The 13,423-nt window shown below is 50.3% G+C and overlaps 2 protein-coding genes across 2 annotated transcripts in view; one reads left to right on the top strand and one right to left on the bottom strand.

Annotated features, from left to right (window-relative positions):
• ITGAE (integrin subunit alpha E) overlaps positions 1-13,423 on the bottom strand; it is a 61,435-nt gene that overhangs the window by 4,712 nt on the left and 43,300 nt on the right. Inside the window, exons 26-31 of the mRNA XM_084823181.1 lie at positions 12,162-12,228; positions 11,977-12,084; positions 3,505-3,561; positions 2,102-2,203; positions 370-465; positions 96-206 (exon numbers count right to left, since the gene is read on the bottom strand). Of these exons, the coding sequence (XP_084679307.1) occupies positions 96-206; positions 370-465; positions 2,102-2,203; positions 3,505-3,561; positions 11,977-12,084; positions 12,162-12,228 (541 nt within the window). The remainder of the gene's footprint in view (positions 1-95; positions 207-369; positions 466-2,101; positions 2,204-3,504; positions 3,562-11,976; positions 12,085-12,161; positions 12,229-13,423) is intronic.
• HASPIN (histone H3 associated protein kinase) lies at positions 6,111-10,536 on the top strand. The gene has a single exon (XM_084823182.1). The coding sequence runs from the start codon at positions 6,277-6,279 to the stop codon at positions 9,256-9,258; it is 2,982 nt and encodes a 993-aa protein (XP_084679308.1). The 5' UTR covers positions 6,111-6,276; the 3' UTR covers positions 9,259-10,536.

Raw genomic sequence — 13,423 nt, 5'->3', positions numbered from 1 at the left:
TCAGACATGCTGTCAATAACAAAGTTCTAATATAGCATTTAAAACTTTGCACAGTTGAATGACAATTTGGGGCCATGTGTCTAAGGAATACTGACCTTATAAAGAAGAAAGGTGATGATGATCAAAACCATAAATCCACCAACCGAGCTTCCAACGATGATGGGGAGGAAATTAAACACTTTCTTCTTCAGAAGGATCACCTTGATCTGTGTACAAAAAAGCAAAACAGGTCAGGAGAACTCTGCATTTTTGTAGGGAAATTATTTCCAAAACCATGCAGCTTTCCCCAGCCAATGGTTGGACTACAACTCCTGTCATCCCCAGTCAGGAATGGCAAGTGGGGGCTGACAATCCTGCCTCCCCAGTTACCTCAGCCTGGTGGTTTTCTGTATTCAGGCTCACATAAAGCCTCCTGTCAAAAATAATTTCCCCTCGAACCAGCAAGTCTGTCTTCTTGTTTAAGACCTAAAGGAAGAAAGGGGATAAGCAGTTGCAGCATTACTTTGACCCTTTGGGATTTCTAATCCTTGGAAGTTGGGGGGCTGATATAACAGAGGGAACTCTCTCTGCGGTGGAGCTGAAACTGAGGCTCCTTTGTATCTTGAAATCAGGCTGCCAACTTGTTTTTTGACTGCTCCTCTGTACTTAAGCAGCCTGAAGCAGAGAAACCCAGTGGGCAACCCAGTGGAGAGAAAGGGGCTTTCCCTGTCCCCTTTCTCTCCACAGCAGGGAAAGCTTTGCCTGCATTCACTGTGTCAGGCTGCACTTAGGGGCGCAAGAGCAAGGCCAGCCAAAAAATGTTAAAAGATGGCAACCCAGTTTCAGGGTGGAATAAGGAAACCTGTACAGATTCGACTTCAATCCCACAAAGATACAAGGATTAATAGTGGGAAGGCAAGGCAGAGGACTACTTGGACAGAAGGAATTGCTCTCTGTGTCACTGCTTTAAAAAGGAACAAGGGATTTCTTTTTTCCGTCAATCGAACCTTCTAAAAATTCCCTCATGCTGTAACAGCATAACCCTGTGTGTGTTGACTTGGAAGAGGGCCTTTTCGGTTTGCCAGGCACCTACCAGGTTGTGATCCTTTCAGTGCCAAGCAAAGGGCTTTTTAGCCCTTCTGTTCTAAAAATGGTGTTCCTGCGTTTTGTGATCTCTGCACTGCTTGCTGGCTTTTCTCTGGGCCCTGACTTTGGTTTTATTTTGTTTTAAACATAAACTTTTTATAGGATGTTTTACTAGGTAATATGTTATGGTTTTACCTTTTGCTTTGTGAACCACCCAGAGAGTTTTGGCTGATGGACAGTATGGAAATGTAATAAATCAATACTCTGTCATAAGGCTGCATAAGGATGCTTGCAGCCTGCCTCTGCGGCATTCTGCTGCAATCCTCAAATCTTACGGCTATGGGCGTCACCGCACCACAGAGATACAACCATTTTCCATAGCCGGTCCCTCTTCCCAGAGGACCGTAGGAACTGCACTTTTGTGAAGCGGGGGAGCTAGAGAACTCTTGCAGAGAACATTCCACAGCTCAGAACTACCATCCCCAGGTGGTTTAGGGGAAGCTAAACAAGAATAAAACCAAGGTATGTTTGTAGCGTACACGTGTCATATATGGGTCTATCCCAGGTCCATTTTATCATCATTGCCATCACCACTGTTCTCCCACCCAAGGCTCTCAGGGCAGGGTATGTGGTTCTCTTCCCCTGCCCATTTTATCCTTACAACAACCCTGCGAGGTGGGTTGGACTGAGAAATAACACCTGGCTCAAAGTGAGCTTCATGGCCAAATCAGGAATTGAACCCAAGTCGAAGTTGGACATAATAACTGCTCTACAATGCAGTGCGAAATGTAGAATTCCCCCCTCGGGTCCCATCAGCCTCAGCCACCATGCCAATGGTCCGGGATGATGGAAGCTGGAGTCTGCCAACGTTTAGAAGACAACAGGTTCCCCACTCCTGAATTAGTGGCTTGTCTAAATGGCCTTGTGAATTATATGGCTTATCTTGATCAGCGTCCAATTTTACCGCCCTTGTGGATTTCGTCCTAATCAATGGTGGGTCTTCAGCCATTAAACGAATCTCTCTCCCGCCGTATACCTGCAAGGCATTAGCTAAAGGCAGCTCTGCCATCACAGTCACGTTCTCCCTCGCCGATGAGATGCTGCAATTCACTAGCTGGGATTTGACTCCTCTGCTGTTCTGAAAGAGACAGACGGGCGGCTCGTATTTCAGATGAGCCCTTTAACGAACAACAGAGAGATTCCATTGCCACGTATTAACATGCTGACCGACGCTTTGCTAAGGGTGCAGGATGCCAGTTAAAATTGCCGGTTGCTCCAATTTAGGGAAATGTCATAGCAAGAGGGCTTAGCAGTGCCGGATCCATGGGCCCCCTCCCTCAGGGAGTCCACCTTCTCACCGCCATGGTCTCACGAGCTGCTCTTTCTTCTCTTCCTCTTTCTCATCACTGCTGCCGCTTGCTTGCTTGGCAGGCAGAGGGCCAGGGAGCAAGGGGGCCACAGCGTCTCCCGCTGCTCCTTCTCACCACCAGCGTTGTCTGGGCCAGAGCGAGAGGCGGGCGAAGAAGCGGTGAAGAGGAGGAGCAACTCCAGGGGGCCCTGGACAGTGGGCCCTGGCTGGGGTGTGGACCCTGGGCAGGTGCCTCACCATGCCGACCCTTGACGCTGGCCCTGACCCTTAGATTGCAAAAAGGGTAGCAAAGAGGTATGCCACGACCCGCTTCTGTGTGTCGTCCATGAAAGACACCTTATGCCCAGGGAGAAACTGATGCAATGAAGAAACACCCCATCCAGATGAGATGGCTGCAACACACACTATGTGGGCTGGCTTTCGGAACCGTTCGGAAATGGCAGCCGGAGCAAAATGGAACAGTGTTCAACCTGGGGGTCATGTCCCTCGGCTTTTGTTTTAATTTGCACTGGCTCCTAGTTTGTTTCCAGGTTCGATTCAAGGTGCTGGTTATTACTAACAAAGCCCCAAACCAGCATTCCCCAACCTGGTGTCTGCCAGATGTGCTGGACTACAACTCCCAGCATGTCCCAGCTGCCCTAAACTTTTGAGGATTGGGATATTTGAAGGACTGCATGCTCCCATGTGATCCTGCCCTGCCCCAACTACTGCATTCAACATCAGAGGCCCAGCTCTGCATGCCACCACTGGCCCAGGACTGGTTGGCTGAGACACAGGGCAGGGCCTTCTCAGTTGCAGCCCTCCTCCATTCTTGAATTTCCTCCCTAGAGGGATCCAGCTGTCCCACTCAGTGGTGATTTTGAGGAGACCTGTTAAAACTTTGACCCATTTAGATCCTTGCCTGCTAATTAGATTTATTGGGCGCGGGGGGGGGGGTTGCTCCATTTTTCAAATGTTCGCTTCCTTCGCCTTTTTGTATTGTATGACCTTAACGTCCCTTCAGCCCTTTTGGAAGCCAAATGGCAGGATATAAACAAACAAAACTCCCAATATCCTCTTCCCCATGTTACCTTAGGGTCTGTGTGTTCCAAATCTGTGATGCTCTTGATTGTACACACCGTGGTATTCTGGTGGAAGAAGAGAAAATATTATGATAATATAGTCTTTTATGGCATAGACTTTTTCATCGCATATTGCTATTTATAATTTATTTATTGCATTTATATCCTGCTTTTTTTCCTCCAAGGAACCCAAAGCGGCATACATAATCCTCCTCCTCTCCAATTTATCCTCACAACAACCCTGTGAGATAGGTTGGGCTGAGAGTCTGCGACTGGCCCAAAGTCACCTGGTGAGCTTCCTGGCTGAGTGGGGACTTGAACCCAGATCTCCTGGCTCCCAATCGAACACTCTCACCACTACCCCACACTGGCTCTCCAACACCATATTGTTGTCTTCCATAGGTAAGAACACAGGGAAAAGTCCTTCCTCCCCACATGGGGATATGGATGTCGTTTAATCTATTCCATGTGTGTTTCATGAATTTTCAAGCATCTTTCATTCTGTTGTCCACTCGTTGACAGAATCAGATCCCCCACCCCACCCCTTGTTGGAGAAGTACGCAAAGAAGTCCTCCGCAATTGACATAACTGTCACCAGCACATAACATTTTGCATATTTTTCTTTGCTTGGCGTACAATCAATGGGTAGAGAGATCAGAGATGTCTAAAATGTTGTTTGTTTGGTCTTTCCTGCTTTGGTATGACTGAATTTGCTTACAATTCCAGAAAGCAAAAAAACAGTCCACAAATATCCCATCCCCCTAAAAGACAAACAAGCATCCATGCAGATTAAGGGTAAAATCACTTGAGTCTGAGAGGAGTTTCTGACAACCCTGCAATTGTCGTCGTCGTCATCATCATTATTATTATTAAAGTGTCTAAAGTTTTCTAGCTGTTGTACACACCAGACAGCCCAGTGTCTGCCCAAAGGCTTAGGATCTAATAGACACAATACAAAAGGAAAAAGTGATGGGGAGGGAGGAAGAAAAAGCAATCACTGTCACCCATTCTTCATATGGATCCTACAGCGTGTTGCTGTTCAGTTGTTAAGCCGTGTCCGACTCTTCATGAACCCGTGGACCAGAGCACGCCAGGCCTTCCTGTCCTCCACTCTCTCCCGGAGTGTGCTCAAGCTCATGTTCATTGCATCAGTGATGCTATGTAGCCATCTCATCCTCTGCCATCCCCTTCTCCTTTTTTTTCCCCAGCATCAGGGTCTTTTCCAGTGAGTTTTCTCTTCGCATTAGGTGGCCAAAATATTGAGCTTCAGCTTCAGCATCTGTCCTTCCAATGAGCACTCAGGGTTGATTTCCTTTAGGATGGACTGATTTGACCTCCTTGCAGTCCAGGGGACTCGTAAGAGTCTTCTCCAGCACCACAGTTCGAAGGCATCAATTCTTCGGCGCTCAGCCTTCCTTATAGTCCAGCTCTCACAGCCATACATTACTACTGGGAAAACCATAGCTTTGATTAGACGGACCTTTGTTGGCAAGGTGATGTCTCTGCTTCTTACTACGCTGTCTAGGTGTGCCATAGCTTTCCTCCCAAGTGACTGTAGCCATGAAATTAAAAGACGCTTGCTCCTTGGGAGGAAAGCTATGGCACACCTAGACAGCATAGTAAGAAGCAGAGACATCACCTTGCCGACAAAGGTCCGTCTAATCAAAGCTATGGTTTTCCCAGTAGCAACGTATGGCTGTGAGAGCTGGACTATAAGGAAGGCTGAGCGCCGAAGAATCGATGCTTTCGAACTGTGGTGCTGGAGAAGACTCTTACGAGTCCCCTGGACTGCAAGGAGGTCAAATCAGTCCATCCTAAAGGAAATCAACCCTGACTGCTCATTGGAAGGACAGATACTGAAGCTGCAGCTCCAATATTTTGGCCAGCTAATGCGAAGAGAAAACCCACTGGAAAAGACCCTGATGCTGGGAAAGACTGAAGGCAAAAGGAGAAGGGGGCGGCAGAGGGTGAGATGGCATCACCGATGCAACGAATATGGACTTGAGCACGCTCCGGGAGAGAGCGCAGGACAGGAAGGCCTGGCGTGCTACGGTCCATGGGGTCACGAAGAGTCGGACACGACTGGACGACAACAAAAGTCTCATTAAACTCAGTGGGGCTTACTTCAGAGTAGGCATAGGCCTGCACTGTTATTTACTCATTAAAAGTTAAAATGTTATTTATTTAAATGTTAAACAAAACACATTTCAATAATAATTAAAATGAATTATTTTATACAAATAAAAAAACGGATTTATGTTTTCAAAACTGAGCCCCTCCTTTCCCGCTCAGCGAGCGCTCGGCTGAACTGGGGCTGAGCCAAATTTGCCCGCGGACCACTCAAATGGCGCCCTTCCCCCTCGCAGCATAAACCGGAAATCGCGGTGCGGCGCTCTGGCCCAACTTCCCCTTTCCTCTCTGCCGGCCGACCACAGAGACAGCAAGGAGAGGAGAGGACAAAACCGACGCGGAAGGCCGAGCGTCGCTCTCTCCGATTGGCTGCCGCGCCCCGAACTCTCGCAGCGCCCCGAGCCTCGCGAGGGCTCGCTCTGCTCGGATTGGTCGCAGCGGCGGCGGGCGGAACCCTCGCGAGAGGGAAGGCGCGGAATTGGGTTTTTCTCGCGAGAGTTGGATTTGAAATGGCGGCGGGCGCGCTCGGCGGCCCATTCCGGCCTGGCTGAGGGGGGCCACCCGGCGAAAGCCAGCAGGGCCCCGCCCGTCCGTTTCCGGCCGGCCACTTCCCGTCGCTCCGCTCCCTCAGGCCGGCCTGGCTCCGCTCGCATGGAGCAGCCCCGGCCGAGGCTGCTGAGGACCTACTCGGGGCTGCGGGGGAGGCGCGGGGGAGGCGCGGGAGGGAGGAGAAGAAGAAGAGGCAGGCCTGCGCCTACCGCCGGCCTGAGGCGCCTGCAGCCCCCCGCCCCCTGGATCTCTCCCCAGGTCGACCCCAAGCGCCTCTTCAGCACCAGCTCCTCCGGGGGGGGCGCCTCCTCCTCCTCCTCCGCTGCCTCTTCCTCCTTCGACGACCCGGATTTCCTGCTGCCCAAGGGCCGGCTGCAGAAGAAGCCGCCCAAAAGTGTGGGCACGAAGAAAGGGGGGCCCAAGGAGGATCGGGCCCGGCAGAAGGGGGCCAAGGAGGATCAGGACCCACAAGAGGGAGACGAGGAAGATTGGGCCCGGCGGGAAGGGGCCAAAGGGAATCAGGCCCCGCAGAAGAGGGGCAAAGGGAATCAGGGCCGACGTAGCAAGGAGAACTGGGCCTCGAATAACGCCCCTGAGGCCAACGGCGGAGCAAGTGACTTTGTGCCCCCCACCCCGCTACGCAGGCACGTCACCCACCGGCAGCGTGCACGGGCCTCCCCATCCCTCCCGAAGGCTTGGATTGGGCTGCGGAGACGGCCCCCTCTGCTGTGCAGCACACCTGAGCTGCCCTGTCTGACTCCTCAGGTGGCAAAAAGGGATCTGACTGAGGAAGAAGAAGAGAGCGTCCTCCAGAACAGCAGCCCTGTTTCCTGCCTCTGTGGCTCTCAGCGCAGTTGCCGATTGGAAGTGTTGATAGAGGACGGCTGCGTCGCCTGCAGTGATGTCCTCTCAGAGCTGAGTGTGTTGAAGATGGACCCGGACGCTCAGGAGATGGGAGGCAGTTTGGAGCTCTTTGGGCAGGAAGGCTCTGGAAACTGGCAGCAGAAATCTTTGCGCGAGGATTCCCGGACAGAGCCTCTGTTTAGGCTGCATCTCAGCCGGTCGCCCTGCACACCCTTTCAAAGCCACTCCACTGGGCAGCTTCACAACATCTGGAACAAGACGGAAGCATCCATGGGAAACCAGGAAGGGCTCACAACCTTGCCGGGGAGTTCTGCCTCCAGCTCCGATAAAAATAATGGCCAAACCCTGCCAGGGTCTCCAAAGATGAGCAGCGCCCCATTGAGTCCTTCTCGGGGAGCTTTCCAACTTCAAGCCAGAATGTGCGATGGCAAGATTGCCCTCTCCTTGCCCAGAGATGTGGCCCATCTTGCTACCAAGAGACAGCGGATCTCTGCTCAGACTGCTACCCCTCTGCAGAAGACAGCTCCTGAGCTAAACGGTGCTTTAGATGAGCTGCTCGACTTGGACCAAAGTAGCCCCCAGTTCCAGCCAGTAGTGCTCCTGGATAATCAAGTGGTACCAAACTGGTTGGCCAGTCAGTTCTCCAGAAAACAAACCCTGGGTCATTTTTCCGAGAAGAAAAAAGAGGTGTTGCAGTCAGATTCTCCCTGTGCCCTGCCTGGCATGTCTGGCACCAGAAGCAGTAGCCAGGTGGTCCCTGCCTGTGGCACTGGAGCCACTGGCCGAAAAGCCTGCATCAGCGGGCTGAGTTCCAGCCGGTGGCAGCAACGGGGAAAACTTGAGCAAGTGAGACACAAGAAAAATGTGAGGTGGAAGCAGCAGGCTGACTCCTCCTTCCTTCAGGAATCCATGGAAGATGACCTTGCTTTGTCTTTTCTAACTCCGGACTGCACATTCAAGAACTCCAGCTTGTGGCGCAGGATTCGAGCCTCTTTTTCCCTCCACAAGAAAAAGAAAATCCTCTCCGAGGCTGAAAGCTTCAGCAGCATTGCCAGCACTTCTGTCAGATCCCACCTTGCAGAGCCCCCCCAGACCCCCTTCACTCAAAAACTGGGCTATTCTATTTGTCCGGCATCCTCAATGGTCCTGCTGTCGTCCATGACCTCCTTTTCCCCGCTGGAAGTGACACTGACAGATGCTGAAAAAGTGTACGGGGAATGCCAACAGAAGGGCCCCATTTCCTTTGAGGAATGCATCCCTCCAGATAAGATGCAGAAGTGTGAGAAAATCGGAGAGGGGGTATTTGGGGAGGTTTTCAGGACAGAGGGCGAGTGGGGAGCTATGGCTTTAAAAATAATTCCCATTGAGGGGAGTGACAGAGTCAACGGAGAATCTCAGAAGACCTTCAGTGAAATCTTACCTGAGATCATCATTTCAAAAGAGCTCAGCCTCCTGGCAGATGAGGAAGTTCACCAAACATCTGGGTTTATTCGGTTGTATTCTGTGCACTGTGTGCAGGGCACTTACCCTGAGGCCCTCCTGAGCGCCTGGGATGAATACCACCGGCTGAGAGAGTCTGAAAACGACCGGCCAGACTTCTTTGGGGACCAACAGCTCTTCATGGTCCTGGAATTTGAATTTGGAGGTACCGACCTGGAGAACATGCGGAACCGGCAGCTGAACTCCCTGGCAGTGGCAAAGAGCATCTTGCAGCAAGTCACAGCTTCGCTGGCCGTGGCCGAGGAGGCGCTGCGGTTCGAGCACCGGGACCTCCACTGGGGCAACGTGCTTGTCAAGAAGACCGATGTGAAAGATGTGAGGGTGACGCTGAACGGGGAAACCCACATCCTTCCCACGCAAGGTTTCCTCGTGAACATTATTGATTACACCTTCTCCAGACTGGAGCGGGATGGCTTGACAGTGTACTGTGACCTCTCCACTGATGAAGAGGTGTTCCAAGGGAGAGGGGATTATCAGTTCGACATTTACAGGCAGATGAGAGAGGAAAATGCTAACAGCTGGGCTGGCTACTACCCTCACAGCAACATCTTGTGGCTCCACTACTTGGCAGACAAGCTTCTGAAAGAGGTGTCTTACAAAAAGAAGCCCACCACGTCCTCCTTGAAACAGATTCAGAAACAGCTCAAGCTGTTCTCCGAAGAGGTTCTTGGTTTCAGGTCTGCTGCAGATTTGCTTAACTCGAGCGCCTTCTTCCAGTGAATAAACTGGCCTTTGAGGTTGCTAAAGGAGTACGGTGCGCAATCTAAGGCACTTCATGAACACACAGCTATTTCTTGGGTATTATGTATATAGAAGAAAGGGTTTTCCCCTGTTTAATGTCCAGACCACCTTCTGGGATACTGCAGCTCATGTTCCGTTTTGTTGGTTTGTGTTGTGTCTTTGTAGATTTCAGCCTAGATCAGCCTTCCCCAGCCTGGTGCCTTCCAGATGTTTTGGACCACAACTACCATCAGCCATAGCCATGCTAGAATAGCCAGTGGTCAGGAATGCTGGGATTTGTAGTCCAAAATAGCTGGAAGCCACCAGTTTGGAGAATGCTAGCCTAGATGTGTATTTTTAACCCACCCACCCCACAAATCACCTTTATTCCAAACATATTTCAATTCATAATTTTAGTTCCACACATTTTAATTAAATTTTAAATCTCTCTTTAAAAAATATCTTGCAAGATTTTATTTCTTAAATATTGTGGCTTATTTTAAGAGAAAGCACAATATTTTAAAATCAAACCTCAAGAATGAAACATGCATTTGCTATGCTATGCTAGTTTAGCTTTTTACAAAATTACACCTGATAATTATTTTATATTAGTAAAGATTTGTACATTGCCCAATTTCTATGTTCTTTGTTTTTTTAATTGATGATATTTTTGTAATGGCTTATGGCTGGAACAATATATCTTTATTAACTATACCTTCCGGCCCACCCCGCTTGGCTAAAAAGACTTCTCTGCTCTAAAGTAGAGGGGCCTTTGTCTCCCTCCCTCCCTCTCCATTTGTTTTTATCTGGCAAAACCAGAGGTCACAAAAATAAAGTCTGGCCTGGTGCTGCATTAGTCTCTGGCTAGGAGGAGGGTGCTATGCTTTGGTGGCTGAACCCACTTGGAGAAACACACCGTTGTCCCACACTCTCTACATTGGTTCATACTCAGCTACTTTTAAAGCAGGGTGCAGAAACTCAGGCCTGGGGGCCAAATCCAGCTCTGCTGGGGAATAAATTTGACAGGGCTCCCCAGAAGGCCACACCCTCTACCCTGGCCCCACTCCCTTTCCCCCGACAACCAGTCATTTAGGTCAGGGGTCCCCAGCTTGGTATCCGCAAAGTTCTTCACTCCCTGCCCCTTTCAAAAAAACTGAATAAAAAATTGAAAAACTTTGGGGCATCTGGTTCTCCTTCCTGTTCCTGAACCTGCTGCTGATTAGCTTTTCAGTGGGTAGCAAGAGAAAGCAAGGCAAAGGGGTACAGGAGAGAAAAAGAGCAAAGCTGGTGTGGGGGGGCAGGACAGCCAGGTAAAAAGGTGTGGGGGAGAGAAGTAGTCTAGAGGCTGGGAATGGGAAGAAACAGCAAGGTATAGGGGTGTGTGGGGGAGAGAGAGCAAGGCTAGGGGCTAGAAAGGGAGAGGAAGAAGCAGGCTTGGGATAGGAAAGAGAAAAAAAGCTAGGCTAGAGACTCCCAATCCAGTCTGGAGAAGGTGTAATCAGTAACGTTCATGAGGAAACCTTGCGTGGGAAGAGAGCAGAGGGGAAGTGTGTGTGTGGACGGAAGAAATTGGGCGGGCCAGAAGCAACAACTTCCATTTTCCCCTCCCTCCCTCTAGCCTCACTATTTCTCTCCCCACCACCGCTTCTTGACTAGCCAGGCCCCCACAGCAGCCATTCTGTGACTAGCCACACTCTCCATGAGAGCCATTTTGTGGTGGTGCCCGCAGCAGTTTCTCAACTTCCCAAACGTGCCCTCGGGTCCAAAAAGGTTGAGGACCCGTAGTTTAGTTTTCCTGGCTATTGTGCAGTCCCCCCTTGTTCTGAATCCATGCCGCCAGCGAGGTCCATTCACTTTGGTGGCTTTCAGAGTAGCCAGGCCTGTTCTAAGTCCTTTGGACTGTAGCCCTCCGGATGTTTGGCCAGCAAGTGGCGCACCCCGCCTTAGGCAGCTGCGGCCTGAGTGGACTGCAAATATCTAGGGTGTTGGCCAGGCTGTTCTTCAGCCCGGGGGGTGGTTGCTCCATGCAGCTGCTGCGCTTGGAAGGCCCTCTGATTGCAGGATCTCCTCTTAAAAACCACGGAGAGCCTCTGCCAATCAGAGTAGGTGGTACTGGGCTAGATGAACCAGTGGTCTGCCTGGCACCGCTCTGGCGTGACCCACCTGGCCAAAAGTGGCATGTCTCTGACCTGATGCACTAGCAAGCTGACCCACAGGCCTCAAGGCCTCCATGGCAAGGTGCTTAGATGTGTCAGACCACAACTTCCATCTTTCCCAGCTGGCGTAGTGGCTAGTGTTGCTATGAGGAGCAGAGAAAGCCAGGTCCGTATCCTTGCTCAGCCATGCACCTCGGCCGCTCTGGCTGGCCAGTCATGCTCAGCCTAGCCTACCTCACAGGGTTGTTGGCGAGGATAAAAACAGGGCGGGCGATGCTTGTGCACCAAAGCCCGAGCTCCTTGGAGGAAGGGTGGTGGGATAAGAAATGTTTGAATGCTGATAGTTCTGGGAGGAGGGGGTCCTGGAAGTGGGCAAAGCGCAGTGGGGTGGGGGAGCTTTCACCTGAAGCCCGGCCTCAGAGGCAGCAGAGAAGATGCCCTTCGCCTAGTCACAGCAGCTTCAGGTGTTCACAGACATACTTGATTTTTTTCCAAAGCCTTAGACCTTTGGGCAGAATTCTGCACCCCTGCCTTAGGCCGAGAAAGCTGGCCAAAGGGTTACCTGTGTCCCCGTCGCCGCCTTTATGCTTGTCAGCTGGAGGTTGTCTACCATAACAGGGACCCAGATATGCAACTGAAGCTGCAACCCAAACAGGTTTCTCCCATTGATCTGCAAAGAGGAGACTCCAGGAGTTAGAACCGGCGTCGTTCAGAGACATGGGGACGGACAAGCAGCCTCATACTCACGTTGAATGTGAAGTTTGTGCTCTGGGGGGATCCTTCGCCTGCACTCACATAGACAGTTGGGAGCGGCCTGCAAGCAAATAGAGATATAGATTAGATAGAGATAGATAGATAGATAGATAGATAGATAGATAGATAGATAGATATGAAAATTAGCATGGCAACTTGCTACTACCTGGTAAAAGAAATTCAGTGTGCTGGGGGCAGGAAGGGCTTGGGTGTCACACAAACCACCCACCTAGGTGAATTCATGCAAACCTGGGCTTCCTTGGATCTATGTTTATTCATTTATTATTTCTGAAAAGTCTTAGTCATCCTAGAGCAGGGGGTGTTCGGGCCCAGTGGCCCTCCACATATTGGATTACAACTCCCATCAGCCTCAGCCAGCATGGCCAGTAGTCAGGGATAATGGGTGTTAGGTCCAACAACATTTGGAGGGCACCAGGTTGATCTATTTGATTTATACCCATCCTTTCTAAAATAGCACTCAAGGTGGCTTGCAGTTGCCCAACCCTGCCCTGAAGTTAAAAAGCTCTCAGGGTGACATGCAACAGTAAGAACAAAATCAACATTAAAAACATACAGCCCGATAAATCAAAAGCAGAAATAAAAAAATCTACTCAGATACCATATGAATTCACCCTTTGAGGGCATAGATGTAGGCAACTTGTGGCCCTCCCAATGTTTTGGACTACAGATCCCATCAGCCCTAGCTGGTACAGCCAATGGTGAGGGATTTTCTACAGCAATGCAAGGTCCTTGGGAGAGGAAAGAACAGAAGATCGTCTCTGCTCCTCTGGATGTGTGAGTCCCTTGGCAGCAGGCAGAAAATCACCCAGTGCCAAGCCAAACCCTGTTCTGCTTAGGCTGAGAATTTTTCTTCCCTTGGCAATATCCGTTTTCAGAGAGAAGGGATGTTGTGACATCAAGAGAAACTCTAAAGATGGACTCTTCAGCAACAAAGAGTCCCGTTGCACTATAGAAGCTAACAACAACAACAACAATACAAAGTTAAAAAATCCAAAACCCACAGTTGGGTGACCCCTTTTTATTAGGACCAACCAAAGTTTCACAAAACTGTGCAAGCTTTTGAGTTCTCCAGGGCTCTTCTTCAGGCTCGGTGGTACAAAAAGCAGTATGGGTGATTTTTGTACCACAGCCTGATGAAGAGTCCTAGAGAACTCGAAAGCTTGCACAGTTTTGTGGAATTTTGGTTGGCCCTAATGAATGCTTTGGGACTCTGTTGCTTTAGCTTAACAAATTTA

This window comes from Heloderma suspectum, chromosome 16, assembly GCF_057233095.1.
Source record: "Heloderma suspectum isolate Gila_16-S chromosome 16, 16-S_ref, whole genome shotgun sequence".
In the NCBI taxonomy this organism is placed as follows: domain Eukaryota; kingdom Metazoa; phylum Chordata; class Lepidosauria; order Squamata; family Helodermatidae; genus Heloderma; species Heloderma suspectum.
Note: the sequence above shows the minus strand (reverse complement) of the source record. Positions and strands in the feature narration are given on the sequence as shown.